The sequence below is a fragment of the Polyodon spathula genome, chromosome 25, assembly GCF_017654505.1.
Source record: "Polyodon spathula isolate WHYD16114869_AA chromosome 25, ASM1765450v1, whole genome shotgun sequence".
NCBI lineage: Eukaryota > Metazoa > Chordata > Actinopteri > Acipenseriformes > Polyodontidae > Polyodon > Polyodon spathula.
Window position 1 is genome coordinate 21,941,185 of NC_054558.1, and position 25,340 is coordinate 21,966,524.

The 25,340-nt window shown below is 45.4% G+C and overlaps 1 protein-coding gene across 2 annotated transcripts; it reads right to left on the reverse strand.

Annotated features, from left to right (window-relative positions):
* Positions 1-268: 268 nt before the first annotated feature.
* LOC121299884 (septin-2) lies at positions 269-22,702 on the reverse strand. 2 transcript variants are annotated; one of them, XM_041228078.1, is made up of 13 exons: positions 22,588-22,702; positions 19,687-19,747; positions 19,475-19,574; positions 19,204-19,290; positions 18,708-18,831; positions 16,772-16,906; positions 16,495-16,612; positions 8,642-8,743; positions 8,163-8,308; positions 5,862-5,954; positions 5,515-5,572; positions 1,780-1,888; positions 269-642 (listed from the first exon to the last, which is right to left on the reverse strand). In XM_041228078.1, exons 2-12 carry the CDS (start codon positions 19,720-19,722, stop codon positions 1,820-1,822), a joined length of 1,068 nt encoding a protein of 355 aa, XP_041084012.1. In that variant the 5' UTR covers positions 19,723-19,747; positions 22,588-22,702; the 3' UTR covers positions 269-642; positions 1,780-1,819. The 2 variants fall into 2 exon arrangements, with proteins under 2 accessions (XP_041084012.1, XP_041084013.1); XM_041228079.1 differs by having other exon boundaries at positions 19,696-19,747; positions 22,588-22,701.
* Between the last annotated feature and the right edge of the window lie 2,638 nt (positions 22,703-25,340).

Genomic DNA, 25,340 nt, shown 5'->3' on the forward strand with positions numbered 1-25,340 from the left:
TTCTATAATCAGATAATCCTGACATTTTAAGGATGCTAACAACACAGATATTACAAGTCTACAGGCACTTGCTACAATGACAAACACTGTGTGTAGTGTACCGATGTGTGTGTGTGTGTGTGTAGTGATGTGAGTGTGTGTGCTCGCATTAGTGACAAGGCTATCTATACAAGATTATAAAAGTGTTTGAATACATGCTCCTTACTGTGTGTTCTGAACGCTACAGTACTTTATATGCATAATAAAAGAGCAAGAGTTATTTTAAACGATGAATAGGAAGCAGTTGTACTAATAGTAGCAGTGAAGAAAAGATACAGAAAGAAGAGCACATATATGCTTTCTCCCAAAAAGCTAAACACTGTATATAGTCAAGGCTGGCAAACTGATACACAATTGCACACAACAGATTGGTCTGTATTGTTTAAAAACATAGAACTAGGCACTTAATACATGAACATGATAGGAGATTATATAAAACTATCCTAGAAACCCCCAGCATAGCACTGATATCTAACAGCAGGACGAGTGTGGGACACGGTGCAGGACTGGAATTCTGGACACTGTCTTGTTCACTGCTCCTCTTCGTCTCCTCCTCATCTCAATATAGTGCGTCCTGATCGCTTGATGGAGGTGGCGCCCCTCCTGCAAGGTAGAGGGCAAGGCGGTGTTACATGCAGAATGCTCTTCAAAACTGAACTGCAGAGTGTGAGAGACAGAGGGAGCACAGGCTCTGTGGAGATCCCCCTGCTCTCCTAACATGACTGCATGCCAGCAGTCTGAGCAAACTGTCAGGCTCCTTTTAAAACTGCAAGGGACTCATCACAGGAGTTACCCAAGCAGCAATGAATCTGACTTTAACTGTCATGGGCAACCCAGCACAACTGTTTCAGGTCTGTAGTAACAGCAGCTTTGGAGCAGGGTGGCTCTGACCTGCGCAACACGCAACTTGCAGACATTCACACAAAGCAAGTTATTGTCTGGAGAGAATCGTGATGCACAGATCGATAATTATAAACAAACCAATTGCACTTGCAAAGCTGTACTTGACTGCCAGAGCACAACCCACTGTGTTTCTCTGGGAATCTCATGTCACACAGGGTTTTTTTTTTTTATTTATTTTTTTTGGTCAATGTGCACCATCTAGTGCACAAGACAAGAATTACACCAGAAACAAATGACTCAAGGAGAGGGGTGGGGGGCAAGAGGTCTTGATTGCATTTAAAATGAACAGGATTGGGATGAGACTTTCATTGAAGTGTGTGAGCAGGATAAACCTGTGCCCTGCCAGGAGATATACCTGCTCAGCTTGACCCTGTTACGAGTGAAGAACGAAACAGGCAGAGAATCTCCTCATACTGTCTGAACGAGCCCGCACCGCGGAGAGAGGAGGGGAGGGGTTGATCCCATCACAGCTATATTAAATTCATTTCAGGGTTATCAATGCAAACACTGAGTATCAGGGCCAGTCACACAGCACTGGAGTTTGCACCACTTTTTGTAAAGGGAAGACCAAACTGCTAGAGCAATAGAACTAGCAACAAAACAACAAAGGTGCACGTAGAGCCCACTGTAACGAAAAGAACCGCCTGAACTTTGTTTTGCTGCCGGCTGGTACTTGAAGCTTTTCAACACTGGCATTTTTTTTTTTTTTTTTTTTAGAATAAAAGCAGGTGTTAGTGGAGCCTTGAGGGTAAATGCAAATGCACAGTGAATACTGGTGGGTGGGTGGAAGGCACTCCAGTGGTAACAAAGCGCCCAGCTCACCCTGGCTTGCCCTACCTGTTTGATCATGCAGGAGGGCGCGGCGACAGGCGGCTCCTCACTCGTCCGCGGGCTTCATTCTCATCTGAGCCTGCATCTGGTAAATCATCTCCTGCATCCTGCGCAGCTGGGAAACACAAACACAGCACACACAGGGTTAATACAGAGGGGCTTTCCGGGCTTGCTCCGCACGGAGCCCGAGTCAGGCCAGCGCTCACCTTTCAAAGGGTTTGCTCATAATGTGCAAGCAGCAGCATCGCTCTCTGCGGGCTCTGTGATCTTTGTGTACACAGCATCATTACAAGCACACACGTGGTGCACACTCACAGACACACTGCAGCATGCCAGCTAATGCGCTGATGCTGCACGGGCGAATAAAAAGGCTCTATAATAAAACTATAACCTTTCATTGCGTGGATAATCTTAACATTACAGTCATGTGCTCACAGATTATCTTGTGACCTATATCGATCTCTATACCACTACACTGTTTGCATACACAATCATTTTCCGTCATCTGTAACAAGAATGAAGCAGGGATGGTGCAATACTCATCATACAAGTTTTGCTTAAGACATTATACAGCAGCAAGATGACGTGGTTCTGGGTGTATGGGCAATGCTGTTAAGCAGTGTGTAATTTGAGCTGGCAGTTTTAAGAAGTCTCTTTGCAAATGGATCTTGTGACTCGGACGCTGTGTTAGACACGCCCAGGAAAATGAATGTTTGCCTTAAACCTTTAAAAGATTTTAAAAGGTTTTAAAAAGGCTCATCGTAACCGACCCCAACAGTGACTCAAACAGGACGGTTTAATCCGCTCTCAAACCAAGAGAGACCTGGGGTGTGGGCGGAGGAAACAGAAAAGGAAAGAGCTGAAAGAAATATCCAGCAGCACGGTCATGACAGGATATGACAAATACGCTGCAATCAGAACCAGCAGCTCTGCAATTAGCGTGAATCATGCAGCATCTTTAAAACATCCGCCTTCCTCATCCCTCGTGACAGATTGGAGGCGCCCGCTTCACGGGGTAGGAACACCGGGTGCTTTCTTATGTTCTGGTTTTGGTTTTGAGATTGCTCCAGGTGTTTGGTGTTACAGCTTTGCTGGAATACTCTAGAATTAGAGCATGAACACAGCACCAAAAACCTTCTGTTTAATGTGAAGAAGTGGTTTAAAAAAAAAAAAAAAAAACAAGATGCCATGAACACGATGCTAGATCCAATGTCCTAACCCTCTGAACCAGTGCAAAAATCTGTCTTTGTTTTGAAGAAATGTATATTGTTAAAAATAGCCCAGTATAACATTTAAATTAACATTAGCAGGTTTTAGTCACAACAGACTTGCAGAGAGACAGAATAATCTCAAGCAGAAACGCTTGGACTTCAGTTTGAAGCTTGTGGAGATGCTGGTCAAGGAGGTTTCTTTGTGATTTTCTACACTTCACACTGTTGAGTGTTAATACCTGTGGATGTCTCTGGATTTGCTATGGAAGAGCTTTGAGATGCTCTGCTACGAAAGGTGCTATATACAAACAATGTAACTGATCGATTGACTGTGGATTCATGATCAATAGAAACGGTATCAAAATTGTAAAACAATGACTAGCCCAGGTCGGTACGGATTCTGAACAGAGTCCGGTCACAGCTGGACTTTACTGCAGTCTTCAGTCTTCAGACTCCTATTCCAGCCCCCTTCACAAGAGAATTCAATGACTAGCTTTGCAATGCAGCTGAGCATTTAAACCCCCAGCCCCTGCACCGGGTGCAACTGAGTTTGAAGAGACAGCGAGAGCGAGGCTTCCAACAGGAGCAGTCCTGCCAGCACACTCACACCCTCGATCCAACAGGAGCAGTCCTGCCAGCACACTCACACCCTCGATCCAACAGGAGCAGTCCTGCCAGCACACTCACACCCTCGATCCAACAGGAGCAGTCCTGCCAGCACACTCACACCCTCGATCCAACAGGAGCAGTCCTGCCAGCACACTCACACCCTCGATCCAACAGGAGCAGTCCTGCCAGCACACTCACACACTCGATCCAACAGGAGCAGTCCTGCCAGCACACTCACACCCTCGATCCACCAGGAGCAGTCCTGCCAGCACACTCACACACTCGATCCAACAGGAGCAGTCCTGCCAGCACACTCACACCCTCGATCCAACAGGAGCAGTCCTGCCAGCACACTCACACCCTCGATCCAGCAACAGAGCCCTTGTTGCTCCCAGGTACAGAAATGTCTGCCAGGACAGAAATCCCAGTAACTCTGCTGTAATCCCCAAAACAGGGAAAATACCCAGTGGCCCGCCACCTAACCCACAGCACAGACTGATTTCCAATGAACCTGCAGTGGGCAGCCTTGTCTACACACACACACACAGGAGAATGGGTTCAGAACTGGGTTCACAGGTTTGTCTGGGACACTGTTTGAAACGAGAATCACACAAATCTCACACAAGTCTTTTTATAGTGTATATAGCGTACACACTGTATATAGTGCACTGAGTTCTGGCACTGTGCATAGGGAGTCTCTAATTGTGAGATGCGAGTGTCTTATTGTCTAATTTGGCTGAGAGGACCACAACGTGACACAATAACTATCAGAAATAATAAAAGCGGATCTTGTATTAGGAGTTATTATTAAACATAAAACAGTATTGTTTAACTTTTCTTTAGCTGTTGGTTCTATGCATCTGTAGAATAACGTGCTGGAACTCTTATCAGTCGCTAAAGGTGATTTCTCATAACAGACTGATAACATTAACACATAAAACACAAAACCAAGCACGACTCCAGCAAAGCTGTGACTCCAGCTCTTCAGCGGGATCACGAGTTTACAAGGCAGATGAAAGCCAGCAATGCCTTCATCAACAGGACTGGAAAGAACGCCAGCGTCTCCGAATGAATGAACGCTAAACCTGATCAGGTCACTTTCAAAGGGGGAGCTGGGGTTTAAAATAACAGCAACAGGATTTCAGAATTCTTTAGAAAGATAACGTGCAGATCAGCTGTCTTCCTGTGTGTGTGTCTTTGGAGAAGGCCTAGGCTGGGAGGGTTTGCTGATAAAAGGTTTAAGTAACGTGAACAATGAGATTGGCTCCAGATCAAAGAGGTTCCATTGTTACTGTACTGTCCTTCCAGGGGAGACCTGGTCTCCTGCACTGCTATTGTAAATACAGAAGCCTTTACTGTATGTACTGGGAGTGGGAGAGGGAGTGAGAGAAGTGAAGAGAGCAGACCCCGATCCTTGCAGGACAGCAGGCTGTTTGGACAGTCAGACATCCCAGTGATATGAGTGTGAAGAACAGGCACAGGCCACACTGTGAACTCCCTCCCTGACACCGGGCAGATCGGAGACATTTCTCCACTGCTTCCTCTCTGTGAGGTCTATTTTAATTATCTAAACCGCGGCAGGTCTTAATACCACCACGCTAGAATTTGCTCTTGGCAGTGCCTCTTTATTGTGTGAAACAGGGGGGTGGGGTGGAGATCCAGCACGGTTAAAAACAGCTGACCTGCTCAAAAGCTGCAGCTTTTATCAAACAAAGACTAGCTGAGGCTTCAAGATTGAAACATCAGCAACCAGAAGTTTATTCTGCATCACTGACTGAGCAGCCAGAGATCACTCTCCATTTAAAAAAGGAAGCAACAATTCATGTTTTTACACTGTGCAGGGGTGGGGTTACACTGAGGCTCTGCTTATAAATTCACGCTGGGCCCATACACCGCTGGTACATGAATCCCAAAATCTCACCTCGGCCTCCTTCTGCATCAGGATCCTGTCCTTGTCGACCCCTTCCTCCTCCACTGCCCTGTAGGGGGAGACACAGAGCACAAGACACTGAAACATCACCAGCAGACAGCCAGCCAGAGGGCAGTGTGGTTTAAGGCCTCTGCCACTGTATAACCGAGTCATGCTGGGGATGCTCCCCAGCCCTGCCCGGCTTCGAGCCAGATGCAGATCTGGAGGCCAGAACTTCACAGTTCGGTTCTTGGCTCAACAAACAGCCAGTGGAAAACCACCCGCACCGCAAGGACCTGGGTCCCACCGGAGGCAAAGGGGTACTATAGAAGGAACGGGCTCTGCAGGGCTGTACCCACCCTGTGGATCGGCCAGGCCTCTTCAAACGCTCCGAGCGGAAGTTCTCATAGTGCAGATCCTGGGTCACCTCCTGCAGGTCCTGCATGTGAGTGCTGGGAAGAGAAAACAAATAAATCAACCTCATAGCCGATCAGACATGCCCTTGCTTCACACAGCAGCAGAAGTATTTCCTCTTTTGTTCCACAGGGTGGCTCAGACACCAAACGCCACACCAACTGGAAGCGATGACAAGGGAATTTTTAGTGCCTAACAAAAAAAAAATCAAAGCGAGCAACAAATATTCAGTATATCCTGGTGGAAGCGCTCGCCTTGCTCCTCCGAGTACGCTCCCATGTTCTCCTTGAATTTATCAAGATGAGCATCAAGGATATGGACTTTGAGGGACATCCTACAGCCCATTGTGCCGTAGTTCTTCACCAGAGTCTCAACCAGCTCCACATAGTTTTCGGCCTTATGACTGCCCAGGAAGCCCCGAACCACTGCGACAAAGCTGTTCCAAGCCGCTTTCTCCTTACTAGTGAGCTTCTTGGGGAATTCATTGCACTCCAGGATCATCTTTATCTGTGGTCCGACGAAGACACCGGCTTTGACCTTTGCCTCAGACAGCTTAGGGAAGAAGTCTTGAAGGTACCTGAAGGCTGCCGACTCCTTATCTAGAGCTCTGACAAATTATTTCATAAGGCCCAATTTGATGTGCAGTGGTGGCATCAGCACCTTCCGGGGGTCCACCAGTGGCTCCCACTTGACGTTGTTCCTCCCCACAGAGAACTCGGTCCGCTGTGGCCAGTCCCACCTGTGGTAGTGCACTTTGGTGTTCCTGCTGTCCCAAAGGCAAAGATAGCAGGGAAACTTGGCAAAACCGCCTTGGAGACCCATCAGGAATGCCACCATTGCAGCCTCTTGATGCCATCTCAGAAAAATGCAGATATGTATCCACTTAGGCAGCTGGAACTAAACTGAACAGGTGGGTTTAAGGCCCCTGTATTTATACTACTATTTATATTACTGGAAAGTTCTAAAAGTTACTCCAAGTTTACTCAGCACTGAATCTATCTGGAATGTTCTGGAAAATAAGTAAATTTCAAAATATCACCGTCCTGGTCACAAAAGCAAAGTTTGTGGGGAATAATAGCCATTTTCTATACTTTTGAGGCATAAGCAATTAGGAAATAACACTTACTACCCAGGAACAAAAATAAATAAATTGTTACACGGTGTAATACAAAACAAAGAGAAACAGCTGGTTTCACATACCCTGACTGAAACCAGTCAATACCACTGCCATCTAGGTTTACATACAAATTGTTATCGAGAAATACAAAGTGAAAAAGGATTTCTGCTGCTTCTCTTTGGCCCGGGCACGGTGGGGTTCCGATAAAGGATTGTCCGATGCTAACTGCTTACGGGATTGTTCCCAATTAATAACAGCAAAGGATCATTTACGTTCTATTTGCAAGAAGGTTACCAGGAATTCAACGGTTTCATGGGCAGCAGGAAGCCTGTGTTTCTTGTAATTGTCCCTTTTCTGTTTCCCATAAAGAGTCTTAAACTCTACAGCCTTACTCCTCACTGACCTTCCTTCCAGCTCTCCCAGCTCAAGAACGGGGAGTTGAAATCCCTGCGCTACAATTAACTTCCTGCGTGCTGCTGTTTGTTCCAGGAACCATGCTCGTTTTCTGTGCGTCTGGAAACCAAGAATTGAGTTTTCTTGAGAAGCCCGACAGCACGTGTCCCCAGCGTTTCTCATGCGCTTCACTGCGCGCTGCAGTGCTTTCAGAAGATATTCCCTGTGGCAGTAAACTCTAACACATGGAGAACTGAAGCCAGGAGTGAACAACGCTACTTTAAGATTTAAAATCAGAATAGCGAACTCATGGGTACCCCCTCGATGAAATTACAGCCTTCTAACCAGGGATCCTAGGAATCCGTTTGCTGAGGAAAAACACTGATTTTCTGTGCTGTTGGAGAATTTGTAGTTTTATACTAGTGGCAGGGCATCAACACAGGAAATTGTGCTTTAAATTTACATAAACACACTTAATCAATAAGAGTATATTGGAGATAAACTAATATTTATATAGGTTTGTATCATTGCTACAAAAGTATTTGTAATGTTAAAGTAAAATTCTTAAAGTATTATTGATTGATGGCACTTTGACGAGTGTGTAACTTCCTCAGAATTTAAAAGTGTACCAATCAATACTCCCTGTGTTAACAGTTATTCAATAGTACTGCTTGTGAATGCTATAGTGTGACGGGGTGCGGGGGTATTGGGGTACAGGTGGTGTCCGGTGACTCACACAAGCATGGTACGCAGTTTGAGGAAGTCGTTGTGCTCGGGGTTCTCCACCTCCACCACACCCCAGGGGTACAGGCGACCTCTGATCTTCTTCCCTTTCACCTCAATCAGCTGGTTCGATCCAATCACAGCAAAGGGGACGCTGGCCTGTGTAAACAAACAAGCTGCTGTGATGCACAGACCCAGCACTGCACAGCACCTGTGGAGTTAGATCAAGCACCGAGCTCCACCTCTCACCCCACCAAACTGCAGGGAGATCTCCCGGACTGATCTGAAACAGTGAAACACTGCAGGAGGCAACGTCACAGAAGGATGCATGAGCAACACTAACGGGCATTAGGGTACTACACCTGAGCTGCACAGGGAGTCCCAGTTCAGATCCAGCATGGTTTAGATGAACGGAATGGAACCCTCAGGTGCTCAACTGCACACTGAATAAAACTGCAGTTCCCTCCCCGCTCCTGCAACGGCTTCTCTCACCTTCAGGACTCGGGTCTGCTCCTTGAACTCCTCATCCTCATCCGAGTCTGCGTCTGGGAGCTGGTAGATCCGGATCCCCTGCTGAGCAATCTCATCCAGGATCTGAAACAGCAACAGAGAGAGGGAGAGAGACAGCAAGAGAGCGTGCAAGCGAGAGAGGGGGAGAGCGGGAGGGGGGCAGCGAGAGAGCGCGCAAGCGAGGGAGAGGGAGAGCGGGAGGGGGAGGGAGGGAGCGAGAGAGAGAAAAACATATTTCAGGCTCACTTTTAACATCCAGGTTTACAGTACCGGCACGTCACAAAGAAACATTGAAAAGCAATACCAATGCCAGTTTTGAAGCTGGATAGGTAAAGCAAAAAAAGACTAGTTTAAGACAAAGAAGATTTGAACATTTTCTTTTTAATTATTATTTTTTCCTCCAGCTCAGAACATGCCCTCCTTTAATCACCCAGTTACATAAGAATATAGTTCAAACAGAAGAAAGAGTCCGGCAGGAACTGAATCCCAAACTAACAGATTTGAACCAGGTGGGACGTAGTTTGCTTCTGCTCAATCCGTTTCACTGAAGAGCATCCAAATCAGGTGAGATTTTTACAACATAGGAATACAACTTGGTCACATCAAAAGACATTAACATCTAAGTGACTTATTAATCGTTACTAATGAAGGAAGGGACAATCTTGCATGTTACTTCTGCTGGTCAGCGCAATATCCACGCTGGCACAGGGTTTGTCTATTAGAAATAAACTCGCTCATTAAGCAGACTTTGTTTTAAATCCACGGATTCAGAGTTTATCGTGGTCACATTTTCTGTACGGAATCCAGGTACAAGGGTAGAATCATATCAGATCACCCTTGTGATTTTAGTTCAACTTCTCTAGGTGACTAAGCAGCTACAAAAGAATGTCATTCTGTGTTTCGAAATGAAGGCTGGGAAACAGCAGTCTCTTCAGACATGAGGCGACCAGTGGGAGTGAAGTTACTTCACCTGCTCCCTCTGGAATTAAGCACCAGAATGATACTTTGTCAGAAAGGCATTCCTTTACTGAAGGCATGACAGATTTCTGATGTCAAATACACAGCCGACTTCACGTCAAACATTTCAGGAGACCAACAACCAGCCCCAGAAAATGCATTCCATTTCACAAACAATTCTGACAGTAACAAACCCTGCTGAGGATACGCATGGCTGTTCTGCAGTTTGAGTGCATTCACGTCTTCCCCTTGATCTCATTCTTCTCAACATGACTGCAGAGCTAACAAAAGGCTGAACCACTGAATAACAGAATAAACAGATCAAAGAATGGGGTACTGTAGTGTAAACCATTGTTTTTAAAAATATTAAACTGTTTCACAGGAAAGTCTTAAGATAGAACACATCTAAGAAAAGCTTCCTGTTTTTCTTCCTCCCTTCTTTTTGTGCAAACCAATACAACACACCCTTTAAAAAAAACAGAGTGAACTCTAATACAATCATTACACAATTAAAGAAACAGCTTTGCAATAATATTTGCTCTGCTGCCCAGACCTCTTTCTGCCACCCAGCCAGCCAGGAGTGTAGTCTGCATTGTTCTGTGCTTCAGATAAAGAGCCACTAACTCAACACCTGATCGGTAACCCAGTAAAGCTGCAGGACAGGGTGAAAAGAGGAACGCAGCCTCAGCAAGCCCTACAAACAGTAAACGCGTGACACTGTGTGCACCAGGGACACTTTCATAAACCGAGGAGGCTGGCTGAGGCAGGTTGAAGGAGGATTTTGCTGCATTATTAAATGCAGTTATGTGTAATCACAGCTTGCACGAGTCTAGGCATGTTTTGCTGCAGTGTAAGGTTGTATTTAAAATAAGAAACATATCATTTCCTATACAGGGTAGCTACAGGTGGATTTTAGAATTGAGAATGAGAAGGCTTAACTCTTACAGGTCCTCATTTCTGCAGTCTCTTTTCTCTCCCAGTGTCTGAAAGACTAGAGACTAATATTTTGCCTGTTTCAATTAACTGGACAAACCAAGGCTCTGGAAACTCCAGTTTCAACGCTTTCTTAATCCAAAGCCATTCAGTGGTGTGGAAGTGCAAGATCTACACTTGAACTGCACACAGGTCTGGACAGGATAACAGCATGGAAGGAGAACGACAGACCAGGCAGCTAACCTTGCGTGTGTCCATACATAAACATTTACAAGACACAAACTGTTTCAGATTGGTTCTTTGACATTTCTCTCTGTACAGATCGCTGTGCCGCTGTGCACCTGCAATCCTTCGCATTGATGTATGACGTATGACCGTTTGATTGTGTTTATCTTGTGCCAGACCCCACCCCCCCCACTCCTGTTCTGCAAAACTTTCAAATAAACTAAATCTGAAATGAAAACTAACAGTGTCAGCAACTGTGTACATCTGGGGATCAAAACAAAGATAAGGAAGAAAAAAAAAGTTTCTGTCGAAACCTTTTTTTTTTTTTTTAAAACATGAAAACATGAATCACTGGGATTCGGGATAATCTGTTTCAAATGTCTAACAGTCTGAGTCTGTTGAGGGATGGGGTGCACACTTCAGCTCTCATGCTTTACAGTTTTACAGCACTGGTGTTTTTAATACTACCCCCCCCCCCCCCCCCCCAGCTCCAGGAGACAGAAAAACCATCGACCGATTCACAGGGCGGGCATGCGGGAGTTTACCATCACCACGGCGACAGATCAACACGACAGATACCATTCTCTTCAATACGTTACTGATTTATCTTTAAACTCCCTGGATTGAAACCAGCTCAGGTCACATGTGACACAGGTTTGGGAGTCTCTGGTGGAAACACACGCACACATTCAGACTGGAACTGGCCTGTACGAATGGAATTGATGCTGTTGCCGAACTGACTTCTGCCATTCCCAAACCCCTACAATTAGATCTCTCGAATACCCGGTCCAGCAGGCCAGTGGCTGGTGATCCTCAGTGTGGTTTCGTGCTGCACATCACACGGCTGAGCCCCGACGCAGTTCCAGGTTCGGGTGCCTCTGCAATGGGCTGCCCTTGAGAATATTGTGCCGCAGTTCAAACGCAGTCGCCAGTGCTCTCTGGGGAACCATTATTTTAAGGAGCATTTGAAAGAAAAGCTGAAGAAGGTCCGCTTTGGGGGAAACATTCTATTTATTGTTTTAAAAGTTAAAATAACCAGGACAGTCTGAGCAGGGTCACGTTCCTGTTTCCACTGCTGTCCTGGGACAATAGGCAGCGAAAAGCCCACCCTCATTCCCAACCCAGGCTTCTGAAAAGAACCCCCCACCAACCTCCCAACCCAGGCTTCTCAAAAGACCCAGCTTTTACTTCAGAGTCCTGAGCATATTTGAGAACACCAAACAACATGAACTTTAGAAAGGAAGCCATTAACAGCTGTGCGCTGCTCTCAGGAGATGCTGGACTTCCCTGTTTTAGCAGCCTTCTCCATCCCACTGGCCAGCTTTGAGCAAACTGCAGGCCTCTCTAATAAACGAGACAAACAAACAAACACTCATTTCAATCCAGCAGAGTCCGTACCTTCCAGCAACATTCTACAGCACCTGCAAGCCTCAACAGGAACCTCCAGCTGTACTCTTATTGAAAAAATAACAGCCTGCTTTCTGGACACAGCAGACACGGACAGGAGCTTGCAGATAGATCGTGGATAAAAAGAGGCAAGCGCTGAATGAACGGGGAACAGTGCAGGGCAGCGATGGTAAAGAGGTATCACTGCAGACACAACTTCATCTGGACACGACAGTCTCTTCAGAAACACTTGGCTTATTCTGGAGCAGCGAGTGCAAGGTCCTTGTTAAGAATCAGGAACCTCGAGCACTGACTGTCTGTCACACTACACCGTGACCCTCGTGCACTGACTGCATGCGTCTGTCTGTCTGTCACACTACACCGTGACCCTCGTGCACTGACTGCATGCGTCTGTCTGTCTGTCACACTACACCGTGACCCTCGTGCCCTGACTGCATGCGTCTGTCTGTCTGTCACACTACACCGTGACCCTCGTGCCCTGACTGCATGCGTCTGTCTGTCTGTCACACTACACCGTGACCCTCGTGCACTGACTGCATGCGTCTGTCTGTCTGTCACACTACACCGTGACCCTCGTGCACTGACTGCATGCGTCTGTCTGTCTGTCACACTACACCGTGACCCTCGTGCACTGACTGCATGCGTCTGTCTGTCTGTCACTGACTGCACACTACACCGTGACCCTCGTGCACTGACTGCATGCGTCTGTCTGTCTGTCACACTACACCGTGACCCTCGTGCACGGACTGCGTGCGTCTGTCTGTCTGTCTGTCACACTACACCGTGACCCTCGTGCACTGACTGCATGCGTCTGTCTGTCTGTCACACTACACCGTGACCCTCGTGCACTGACTGCATGCGTCTGTCTGTCTGTCACACTACTCCGTGACCCTCGTGCATGGACTGCGTGCGTCTGTCTGTCTGTCTGTCACACTACACTATGAACATGAGAACTGTCTTGATTTTGCACCAGTCCTCATCTGAATTATCATATAGTCTTAGCCTCCTATAGGGGTGTGGTTTGCACACTCAATTTTATGGTAATATTTTATGTACGGTGTATTATTAAGCTATTATGAGAACCCCCCCTTCTCTCCCTCTCTCTATTTGAGTGCACTGGATGGAGTTGGGGTCTGCTTGAAGACACTACAGTTCAATAGGTTCAAAGTCTACCGCTGGCACCAGTCCATATAAACCAGCATTCCCTTCGCTCAGGAGTGAGCAGATCAGACAATAACCCTCCAGATACAGTCTGGCTCCCACATACATCAGTGTTAATGGACAGTAACGTTTTATTTTTCTATGAAAATCCAGAACTTTCCGTACAGTTAAAAACCACCCACCAACAAAACAAATCAAGAAAAATAAACACAAAGCACAAACCTCAGACCCCTGGGTCACGCGCAAGGACATTTAACTGCCATTTGTTATGGAAACAAAAGCACCCCATCTGTCACATGGAGATGACAGCAGGGAAAGTGTTCCTAATCCAGCCCCGCTGCTGCACCCTCAGCCCCGCTGCTCACCGCACTCTGTTCACACAAGAAAATCCATCAGACCTGACAAGGTCCTCAGGAATAAACAGGAGCCAAACAATGACGGGAAAAAGCCCCTGACAAGCAGCGCTACAGAATGAAATATTACAGCTCTTCCTGCAGCAATGCAAAACACACAGGAAAGCGAACCTCATTCTGCACTGGGTTCACAATACAGAGCTACTGCTCCACCATGGTCCTGGGGGACTTGTGTACAGTCAAGTATTTCTCAGCGTTAATCTTCCCACGAAAAACCAAGAAATCAGAATATTAGTTCCCCCCTTGTGGAAAAATAAAAAAAGTTTTCCTGTTCAAGTTCGAACAATGTGGACTAGCGGTGTTGTTAAGTGCGGCGTTTCCTTTAACAGACTCTCAGGTTCATGAATGGCTGTGCCCTTTTAGAAGCAGCATTCACTGGGAAATGGTCATTCAAATAGATTCACACGTCGCTTTAAAAAGGTCCCCCCTCTACAGCACCACAGAGAATAAGGAGCAACCAGCGTGCAACTCAGAAAAGACGGGGCCAGCATTGCACGCAAGAGGGGAACACAGAGGTTATGTTTGTGGGTTTAAGCAAATTGATCATAAACTTGCAAACAGTTCAAAATGCTTTCACTTTTATACAAGTAAATGCTCTCGGGATGTCCTACAAGGGACGTGTCCAACATCGTGCTGGTTCAGACCAAAAAAAACGATTTCCACGTCCCCTAGAGCGACAGTACAGGAACTCTGCAGTTAGGTGTTGATATAAACAGTGTAATCGAGTCATTCTCATTAAAATAATATTTCCTGGTAACCGATTGTAAATTGCAGGATGTTTGTAAATTCGCTAGATGTTTACGCAAAACATTTGGGAATGTCCACTGGGAAGCAAGAGGAACAAAACCTTATCTGCGGACAAGCCTTCAGGAGACGCATCCTCTCTGGGACATCGTTAGGATTACAGGGAATCGGAATTCAGAGCGGTTTATTAAATGGGTATAAACCACAGAACAGAGTCTTGATACTTTTGAGCCACGACTGAAAAGGCAGAAAGCCACGCCATGCCTCATAGAATCAGACTCAAAATCAGGTTGCCTTGTTCCAATCTCAAACTGGTGCTGCTCAAGTTTTTGTACAGTTCCCAATTTATAAATCCCTTCACACTTCAAAGAGGTTTGATCTCAGTCTGCTGAAAGTGGAGACAAGCAGGACTGATTCCAACCCGCTTTGAAGTGTGGTGTAACTCGCAAGTGAACCGAGTGTCACAAAAGAACAGCTCAAGAATACTGAAGCACTTTATTTCCAAGTCTTTGACGCCTGGCTTTTCACATGCTAAAGGGTTACCCCGAACCTTCACTTATCCTTCAGAAACACACAGCCAGACAAACAGCATGCAGAACCAAAGAATGCTGTGAAGAACAGATCCAGCGCCTGACTCTGCTGATAAGATTTTATAGCTTCCTGTCTTTATAGAAATGTGTTGCAATGTGTTCTGAAACCATTTTCATAATAAAAGGGTAACTAATGTAGCTGTCAGTCAGTCCTTTCCCACAGAACGCATGGGGGAGGGTGTTAACAGAGGCAAGCCCAATGTGATCTTGCTAGAACTAGATCTGCATTTCACTTGCCAACATATGAACCACAGATTCAACTGGTTTTGTATATTAATTCCATCCCAGCAATCCTTTATATCATAATACCTGTCCCCAGGACATCAGAGAGAAGAGTTTGGACCTTGAATGCACCTGTTACACAAGCACACTCATTTATAAACAATCTCCTTCTCCATGCCAACTTGTATGGAGACAATCTAATTTTATTGTAATGAAATAAGCTTTTGAAATCCGTAGAGGTACAGAGGTCTCATGGCTATGCGAGTCTGGTGGATGTGCGTGCCTGTGTCCCACGGGTTTGATAAACACCCTGCCCTTTAAAATCTTTCACAATGAATATTGTTTCAATAAAGATCTGTTTTATGAGAAAAGAAAAAGAAACAAAACTGAACCAAGCAAGCCTGGTTAGTACCAATCCCTCTGAAGTTCAATGTGGGAGAAACGATGTCACGCTGTCGGGAAATCCGATTTGCACAATCTCGTCTCGTCCAGTGGCTAATTATTTATTTGGTTTTGTTCTGATACAGAAGCACACTTTTAAGTTCCAGAGTCCTTTGTTAGCGTGCAGGGAGATGAAAGGAGGAGTCTGGAGTCCGGCCAGCCTATCGAAGTGGGAGGGGGGTGTCGGATTGTCCTGATTTGGCTCTGCACAAAAACAAACACCTGGAGGACAGGGGGTCTGGAGGAAGCAGCTGGATTGAAACAGCGCTGTCAACTAAAAAAATACGTAGGAACTTTTCAGCAACAGTGGCTTGAAACCTGGTTCTAGGAGACTACGGGAGAACTAGTTTGATGTAACTTTACTGTATCGAACTCAAAGCCTCTGCTGGTGTGCTGTGCAGTGGCCTGAAAACTAGTCTACTGAAACAGAAGCTTCATGTTCCCTCAGCTTAAAAAGAGGCAGACTGACCCTCACCCCCACCTCTACTGTAATCAATTATTTCCATACAGGATGTTCAGAAACAATGCATATCGGTATATATATATTGCATGTCTCTTCTTGTTTCGTTACCATTGCATTTCCCTTCTGCACAGTGAAAGCCGTCTGCCTCCCGCTCGTTCTGGACCGAGTGACTGGGAACAGCCTCAGATTCAGACCGGTTCATGATCTGGTGGAGCTCCCCCCCGGCTGTAAGAAGCAAGTGAGGTGGTCGTTCTACCCAGGCGCATTCAACACACTCACCCTTCTCTTGAGCCGGTCCCTTTCTTTCAGAGTCAGGGTATCTGCCTTGGCAATGACAGGGACGATGTTCACCTTACTGTGGATCGCCTTCATGAATTCAACATCCAGGGGCTTGAGGCTACAGAGAGAGAGACAGAGACAGAGGCTGGTGTTGATTCACAGAAACCTTCACTACAAAAAGAGATTTAGATATGTATGTATTTACTTTATCCGTGTCACTGGTTCTCAAAACACCCCTCTCCCAACCGCTGTGTCTCCTAGGAGTCCTGGTTCTTACCCGTGTCCGAAGGGGGAGATGAAGTAGAAGCAGCAGTGGACTCGGTTGTCCACGATGTGTCTTCGGTTCAGGCCGCTCTCATCGTGGAGGTAGCGTTCAAACTGGTTATCAATGTACTGGATAATGGTTTTGAAGCTGCAATGGTAGAAACAGCGAGGCTACACAGAGAAACAATACAAGCACAACTAGCACTCAAAGTGCTTTCTAATGATGGGGTGTGCCAGGCAGGGTCCTCTACATTATTCACTGCTCCATTTGTGTTGGAGAAGGCCATGTTAGACCATGTGGGTGCAATTCCTGATCACAGAGAAATCACGTGACATGATTGTAACAAAGTGGGAGGAGCCAACATAGTTGAAAGGTCAGAGTGCCAAATGATTTGTGTCGAAGCACAGACACATAGTCAAACAACATGGGCAGCTCCGAACAAGCCCAAAGCCAGTTAAAGAAAGCTGGCAAGGCATACGCCAATAGAACCTTGGGAATTAAAAAAAAAAAAAAAAAAAATGACATTCAAAAGACTAATTTCTTTACATACAACTCTGCAAATAATATTTTAAATGACACGTAAAGGAACGGTGTCTAATGTTTAATCTCTGAAAAAATCAGTAGCACTGCTTATTTAGAAAAATTAGAAAATCTTACAAGCAAACATCAAATACCTGGCTGTTGCATGTCTAGACAGACTGTTAGTAATTCAGAGCTTGTAAATCCAATTTCTAGAAGCTGTTATTACACATGAAGACTACGATGTGTGCGCTCCCCTGTAATGAACCCTATTAGTGAAGCCACCTATTATCTACACACACACACACACACACACACACACACACACACCAGCACGGCCACTGTCACAGCTGGCAGAGGCACGCAGGCAGGTAACAGGGAAGCTACAATCTGGAACTTGATCTAAGAGCTCCACTGAAAGTGTAGCATCCCATGGGGCTTATATACACACACACACGCACGCACACACACACACACACACACACACATATATATATATATATATAGCCTTTAGCAAGAGAAAACGTGTTTGAAAACAAACAATACTTCTAGGATTTTGATGCCATGGCAACTACACATGTATTTCTATTTAAATCTATGAAATGTGATTTACTATATTGTTAATGATGTAATGATCTAAAATTGCTGTCCATGTAACCCTTCAGGCATCATGGTATTGATTGTTGAGTCAAAATATATATAAAATATGTTGACCAGCTTCTGCTGCATAAAATACAAACCGGTGGTCCTGACTGCAGCCTGTGAGGAGGCTTGTGTATCTCTCACCCGGAAAACCAGCAGACTACTTTGAAAATCTGGCATGGTCTTCACTACAAAACAGTGACTAATACGTTTTTAATCGCGTTTTCTAAAATTACAGACATGCTAAAATTACAGTAAATTGAGCAGAACAGAAAAATGGGTTTGGATAAGCAGTGACTTCGGGATGGGGGGGCGAGGGGGCGACGCATTGTTTTGACAAAATAATAACTGCCCTGTATGCCTGTTGGACTCGCCCCAAAGGAATAAACATGCAATAAGCAGGAAACTGAGACTGCAGCACAATGCCCTTCCTAGGAACCCTGCAGCTCAGAAGGGCAGGAAGCTGGGAGCGCTACATGGGACAGGGGCTGCCGATTCACCCCTCCAGGACTGCAGGAAGAACAATCTGTCCCGTCAGCAGACGCTCTGAAGCGAGGGGGCCAGCATGACCCTTCTCCATCAGGCTTCCTCCTTCTTGCAAGTTCATTTTTAAATAAACATTTAACCCTCTCCTGCTCCCTTTCCAGTAGGAAAGCACTGTAGCTGCCGTGGTTTCAATACATTTAGCCTGGCCTAATCGTGACATCATCAGGGCCCATTGTATTTGACCAGGTTCCAGTCTTTCCACGCATGTAAACGTTACGAGCCGGGCCGGTGCAGCACTCACCAGTCTTGGCTGTTGATCGCATCCCCGTAGCCCGGCGTGTCGACCACAGTGAGCCTCAGCTTCACGCCCCTCTCCTCAATCTCCACCGTCGATGCCTCAATCTGAACCGTCCGCTCGATCTTCTCTGGAAAAGACAAGCGACGCCCCAGCAGCAGTCAGTAAACACCTCACAGCATGCCAGGCTGCTACACTGGGAAGTGCTGGAGATAGCACGGGAGCTTGCAGTGGAAGGGGACAGTGAGAGGTGAGCAGGTCAGTCATTACTAAGAATAAAGCACAGGGTTTGTCTGTTATGAGTCGTGACACACAGCAGGCAAAGGATCTTCATCAGTCTACATCGGTCAAAGCTGTCTCTTCCACTCCTGGTCTCTGTTCCAACCCTGTTCTAAATTGTTTAATTGAACCAACTGAACTTCATTCCAGACCCTGAAGTAGTTAATTCTCTCATTTTAACCCCTGGATCAGAATGGGAACAGCGGAACAGAAGCGTGCTTACCTGCAGCTCCGGGAATGAAGCGCTCCGGGTACAGGTCTGTCAGGAACAGGCTGTTAATGAGGGTGGATTTCCCTAGACCCGACTCGCCTGTCAGGAGGAAAACACACATGCTCATTTACTTACAGGGTGAACGGGAGTGTCCACAAATGCATGTATGTATGTCTAGTGCTACATACAACACATTTAGATAATTGCAAAGAGCAAATTATAGACATGGGTGGCAATAAGAAGCATAAACCATAGCAACGACATTAAAAAAAGTAGTACTTACCAACTACCATCAAGGTGAATTCGAACCCTTTCTTGACTGATTTTCTGTGAACCTGGTTGGGCAAGTTAGCAAAGCCCACATACCCAGCAGCTTCTGGAAACTGAAGAAAGCAGCACACTTTACTAGGCAACAACTGATGAGCCTGAGATACACACACCCCCCTCCACAACCCTGCAACAAGGGAAATAATGCAATACAAGTACATCAGGTACCTCACCCACCTTCCCTTTCTCTCCGGAGTGAGACATTCTGACAACAGCCAAGAGCCAGGACCTGTGAAGAGGAAGAGCACACAGAGAGGAGGGTGAGAAGAAGAGCACACAGACAGGAGGGTGAGAAGAAGAGCACACAGAGAGGAGGGTGAGAAGAAGAGCACACAGAGAGGAGGGTGAGAAGAAGAGCACACAGACAGGAGGGTGAGAAGAAGAGCACACAGAGAGGAGGGTGAGAAGAAGAGCACACAGACAGGAGGGTGAGAAGAAGAGCACACAGACAGGAGGGTGAGAAGAAGAGCACACAGAGAGGAGGGTGAGAAGAAGAGCACACAGAGAGGAGGGTGAGAAGGTGAGAAGAAGAGCACACAGACAGGAGGGTGAGAAGAAGAGCACACAGACAGGAGGGTGAGAAGAAGAGCACACAGAGAGGAGGGTGAGAAGAAGAGCACACAGACAGGAGGGTGAGAAGAAGAGCACACAGACAGGAGGGCGAGAAGAAGAGCACACAGACAGGAGGGTGAGCCCCGAGCAGCTGCGGGCATTCAGCTCTGTCATTTACACACACAGCACCTTCCCTTAGAGGCAGAGCTATCTTACTAAAGCAACAAATAACAAAAAAAATAAAATAAAAAATAGTTCCATGCCGTTTAATTTGATTAAGTACAGCCTCCTGTGTCAGGGAGGGATATTACTGCTGGACCCTGGCAGATGAGGCAGCAATGCTATGGAAACTGATTAAAAGTGCTCTGATTTATCAGCTGTGGAGACATTACAGACCAGTGCTGGAATCACAGGTTGAGCTTCTCTGAGGGAATGATACGATGCTGAGCCCAGCTGGCGATGGAAAGGGCTGACTGATTATGAAGTTGCCTGTTTGTCCCGACTCCTTTCCTAGCAATAAAACGCCTCACTGAAGCAGCGAAGCGCTTGGTGAGCAATCCCAGGTTATACGCGTTTGAGACTGAAAATTCAAAGCAAACACCAAAGACCTGACCTTTAACATGACATTCTTTTCACACCAACAAGGATCGAAAATAAAAACAGGTCTGCACTGTAACACGATAAGGTGTTATAACTGCCTGTAGCTTCCCAAATCCTTTGTCAGTTTCACGAATACAATGCTTGGTTTAAGATGCTCAAATGCTATTTGTGGTAGTTGAAAGCGTTTTGTAACAGGAATGATGACTGTTTTAGCTTCCCCAATGCTATGCCTGGTTGAAGACGCCACAGTGGAGACACAGCGGTTGTTTTCTGCTTGGAACTCTCTTCCAGTCACGGCGTCTTTTATGTGTCACATGATTTTAATGTGCAAACAGGAGTTTTCCGAATGTCCCAGAAAAACATGGGAACTGGTAACATGTATTATTATTATTATTATTATTTTTGTAATAGTTTTAAATAACGCAGATCTTGAAGCAGGAGGTTTGCTAAAGATTTGGACAATGCAATCTGCCTTTAATCATACTAAAAACAGGCTACATGTGGTTTATAGAAGCCCATTACCCACTTGCATTGTTTTTTCTGCCCCTCAGCAGGTTGCTTCCCGATTCAAATGAAGGTCAGCATTTACTTTATACACAAATCCAGGGGCGCTGAAACTAGGGGTGCTGGCGGTGCGACAGCCGTCACATACAGGGGGTACAGTTTTGTTCAATGGCTTTCAGCACCCCTACTTTAAAAACTGTTCCAGCGCCTCTGCACAGATCACATGGCAGCCCCATGACTGCCTAATATCTCAATGAATCAACATGGATGGAGGTCGCCGATTGCTTGTACCACGATTAATAAGATCAAATGATCATTTAATGAAGGGCTTGAAGCATGTGGTGAACTACAATAAGCTATGCTTGTATTGCAATACGAACGATCGATACCTCTCTTTATCTACGACATATCGCTAAAGTATCACGATTCATCGATACACAACGAATCGCTCCGCCCTAGCCTCGATATTATTTCAACAAAGTGTTACTACATTGTTTTTCTTCTTAATTCAATCAGATGGGTAGAATGCCAGAGCAGGTTTGTTAGACGCATTCAGAAAATTACAAAATAATCTCAGTTAAATATTTCAGTAGTGGCGCTCAGCCATGTCATTGTAATGCCGCACACACACACACACGTCAAGCGCTTCCTTAATGCTCATTGAACACGAAAAGCAGTTCGCAGAGCTTAAACAAACAAACATCACAATTTCAAACAAGAGCCACGCCAGTGTTCAAAATGCTTTAATTAACCCCTGACGAAACATGACTCGCTAATGCCCCGAAATCATACAAATGTTCTATTTTTATAAAATATCTTTTTTTTTTTTTCATATACAGTTTTAAAATGATACAGTGCTATGGACAAATCGCAATAATGCCGGGGCCCCGCCCTTTGCACTCAAACTAATTCAAACTTTACAAAGCAGTGAATTCCTGGCAGCAACGTTGTTGTGAAGTGTTAGTTCATTTTGGTTTGCTACACTGCGCAGCTGTGCACGGTGTTGTGAAAAAGTTGTTTTTGTTTATCACATTGACAAACTGCAGCATTTCAGGAATGCAAAGAGGGCAGACGGGAACTTCCTGTTAAAAAAAAAATAAAAAATACCCACACCCAACAAGAGCTACTTACACACAGTACGTCTAAACTAAATCATCCAATAACCGTCATAAACAAACAAAAAAAAACCCTATCCATTGCAAATGTAGCCAATGCAAGTAACAAATACAACTGCATCTGCAAAATCACTTCAAAACACACAACTTAGTCGGCCTCTGGGCAAAGCTAAGCCAGCTAACTTTTCCAAAGCGTCCTTCTTTTAATAACTATCGGATCGGTTCTGCGATTCATCATTCCGACCGCCCGAACGGCACATACTAAATCTTCTTCGGTGTTTGCAATGAGATTGCTTACCTTTGTGTGCTGTAAAAGTTATACACACAGTTTAATTGTGCTGTTCCTGTCTGTCTGTAATGAATCCCAGGCCACTGTCAGGAATCCGGAACCTGCCCGATGTATTCCGCCCTCATCCCACACTGCTCAGCTCGACTCTAAACAGGAGCGGAGAGCATCGCGACTGCAGACACTTCGGATTAACGCATTTGTTCTAGCAATATTGAAGCTGTGTTTAGCTTATGTTACACTAAATCTGCTCAGATCCCTTGGGTTTTATTTATTTATTAATTAAAGAAAATCACAATGCATCCTTTTAAGGAGGGTATCAGAAAGAAGCGGGCCTCCAAATATAGAGGTGCTGTTGAAGGATGCAAGCCGATGTACCCCCATGATGAGAGGCACAGCTTCTGAATGCGTGTGAATCGGCTTCGTTTTACAACACCTATACTAGATTTTAAACGTGTAAACTCACCTTGTATTTTACATGTATTATTATTATTATTATTATTATTATTATTATTATTATTATTATGCGAAATAAGAAAACTGACAGTACAGATAATCTTACTCGGACATGAGTTCCATTTCCTCCAAACCTGAACAATAATAATAATAATAATAATAATAATAATAATAATAATAATAATAATAATAATAATAATAATAATGTATGTTCAATGAAGTGCAATGCATTTTACTGTTTACCACATGGTGCAATTTACACAATTTTGACTGGAAGAGAAACTTACAAAAACTCAAATCTCAAATGTTTACCGAGGTTGTTCTGTTTTTAGTTGTGTTATTTTTTTGTAGTTTCAAAATACAGTGATTGTATAAACGCTTCTTGACCAGCACTGAAGTATTGCAAGCAATGGTATGCTGCAACGGGTAAGAAGGACTCTGCAGTTCATTCAGGGTTGGCATTCTAGGAAGCCATTAGTTCACGGCTGTGTGGATTCTGGATTGAAATGGACACGAATGCAGCGAGAATGCTCTGCATCATTTCCTGTTGATTCTGGCTTGCTGCTGAACTCTGTCTAATGGATGCGGAACCCTGCTTACTGGTACTGCTGTGTGCAATTAGGAAATGTAGTGTACAGATCCTCTGCCGCTGACAGGCTTTTTAAAAGACGGTGTCACGCTGGATCTGGAGAGCTCTTTGAATTATCTTTTTTTGGTGTCTCCGCTGCATTACCGCAGTCCGCTTTCACCAGAGCGGTCATATTTGATCTCTGCAGCCCCCTTTACCAGTGCGCTGTACGCTGCTGGTTCAGTTTCACAATTCTTACAATCGTAGAATAAATTGGTGTCATGTCAGTGTGGTGCTGAATTGCTGGAGGCATGAATACCAAAACATTACACAAAGCAGATCCTTCTACTTCTGCAAAAAAAAAAAAGAGAAACAATACATGTAGCAGCTGGTAAAGTAATATTGACAGATGTTTCCTACTTTTGTATTGTTTATATACTTATTTATTTTTTTAATTTTTGACTTGATGGAAAACAACTGCTTCAGGTGTGGCTGTTTGTTGATGCTTCTAAAACGTTCTTGCAGGGGCCTGCTAGCAGTTAACAGACTCCTGGAGATTACAGTACACCTCATTAGCCCTTCAGAGATTGCATATCATTGTAATTGCTGTTGTGTGCTATTGTGCTTGTCCCTAATGACGGTGGAAAGGAAAGGAAAGCGATTCCGCCCGCGTTGCAAGCCCAGCTCCAGCTGTGTGCGCACCTCTACGTGATGAACAGCCCCGGAACTACACTGTTTACATGTTGGGTTTACTGAACAATTGTGACGTACAGGTGATGAGGAGTACAGGGCGAACTCACAGGAAAACACTTCTAGCTGACTGGAACCAACTCTGTCACATCCCCAGACTCTAACTCTCCAGCTTGCAAATGAAATGGCTGGTACAGAACAGCCAGAGCTGGATTTGTGCTCTATCTTTAAGACAAGCAGTCCTTTAATAGACTGCATACAGACTCATACCGCAGGTCTCTCGGTTGTTTGGTTGCATTTCTAGTTAACTAGTAGATAACTTAATTAAGACACCATTTTCAGCTATTATTCATATTATTCATATCATTCATATAATTACAGATAATCCAGCTAGTGAATTGGTACTAAGGGTCACGATTCTTTTTTTGTATTTCAGACATCTAGAACTGCAAGCAACATTACATTATTTAAGATATAATCCAACTGATCTGATTAAACTATCTCATGTGGTGCTGGAGTCTCGAGTGGTGCTGGAGTCTCGTGTGGTGCTGGAGTCTCGTGTGGTGCTTTAGTCTCGTGTGGTGCTTTAGTCTCGTGTGGTGCTGGAGTCTCGTGTGGTGCTGGAGTCTCGTGTGGTGCTGGAGTCTCGTGTGGTGCTGGAGTCTCGTGTGGTGCTGGAGTCTCGTGTGGTGCTGGAGTCTCGTGTGGTGCTGGAGTCTCGTGTGGTGCTGGAGTCTCGTGTGGTGCTGGAGTCTCGTGTGGTGCTGGAGTCTCGTGTGGTGCTGGAGTCTCGTGTGGTGCTGGAGTCTCGTGTGGTGCTGGAGTCTCGTGTGGTGCTTTAGTCTCGTGTGGTGCTGGAGTCTCGTGTGGTGCTGGAGTCTCGTGTGGTGCTTTAGTCTCGTGTGGTGCTTTAGTCTCGTGTGGTGCTGGAGTCTCGTGTGGTGCTGGAGTCTCGTGTGGTGCTGGAGTCTCGTGTGGTGCTGGAGTCTCGTGTGGTGCTGGAGTCTCGTGTGGTGCTGGAGTCTCGTGTGGTGCTGGAGTCTCGTGTGGT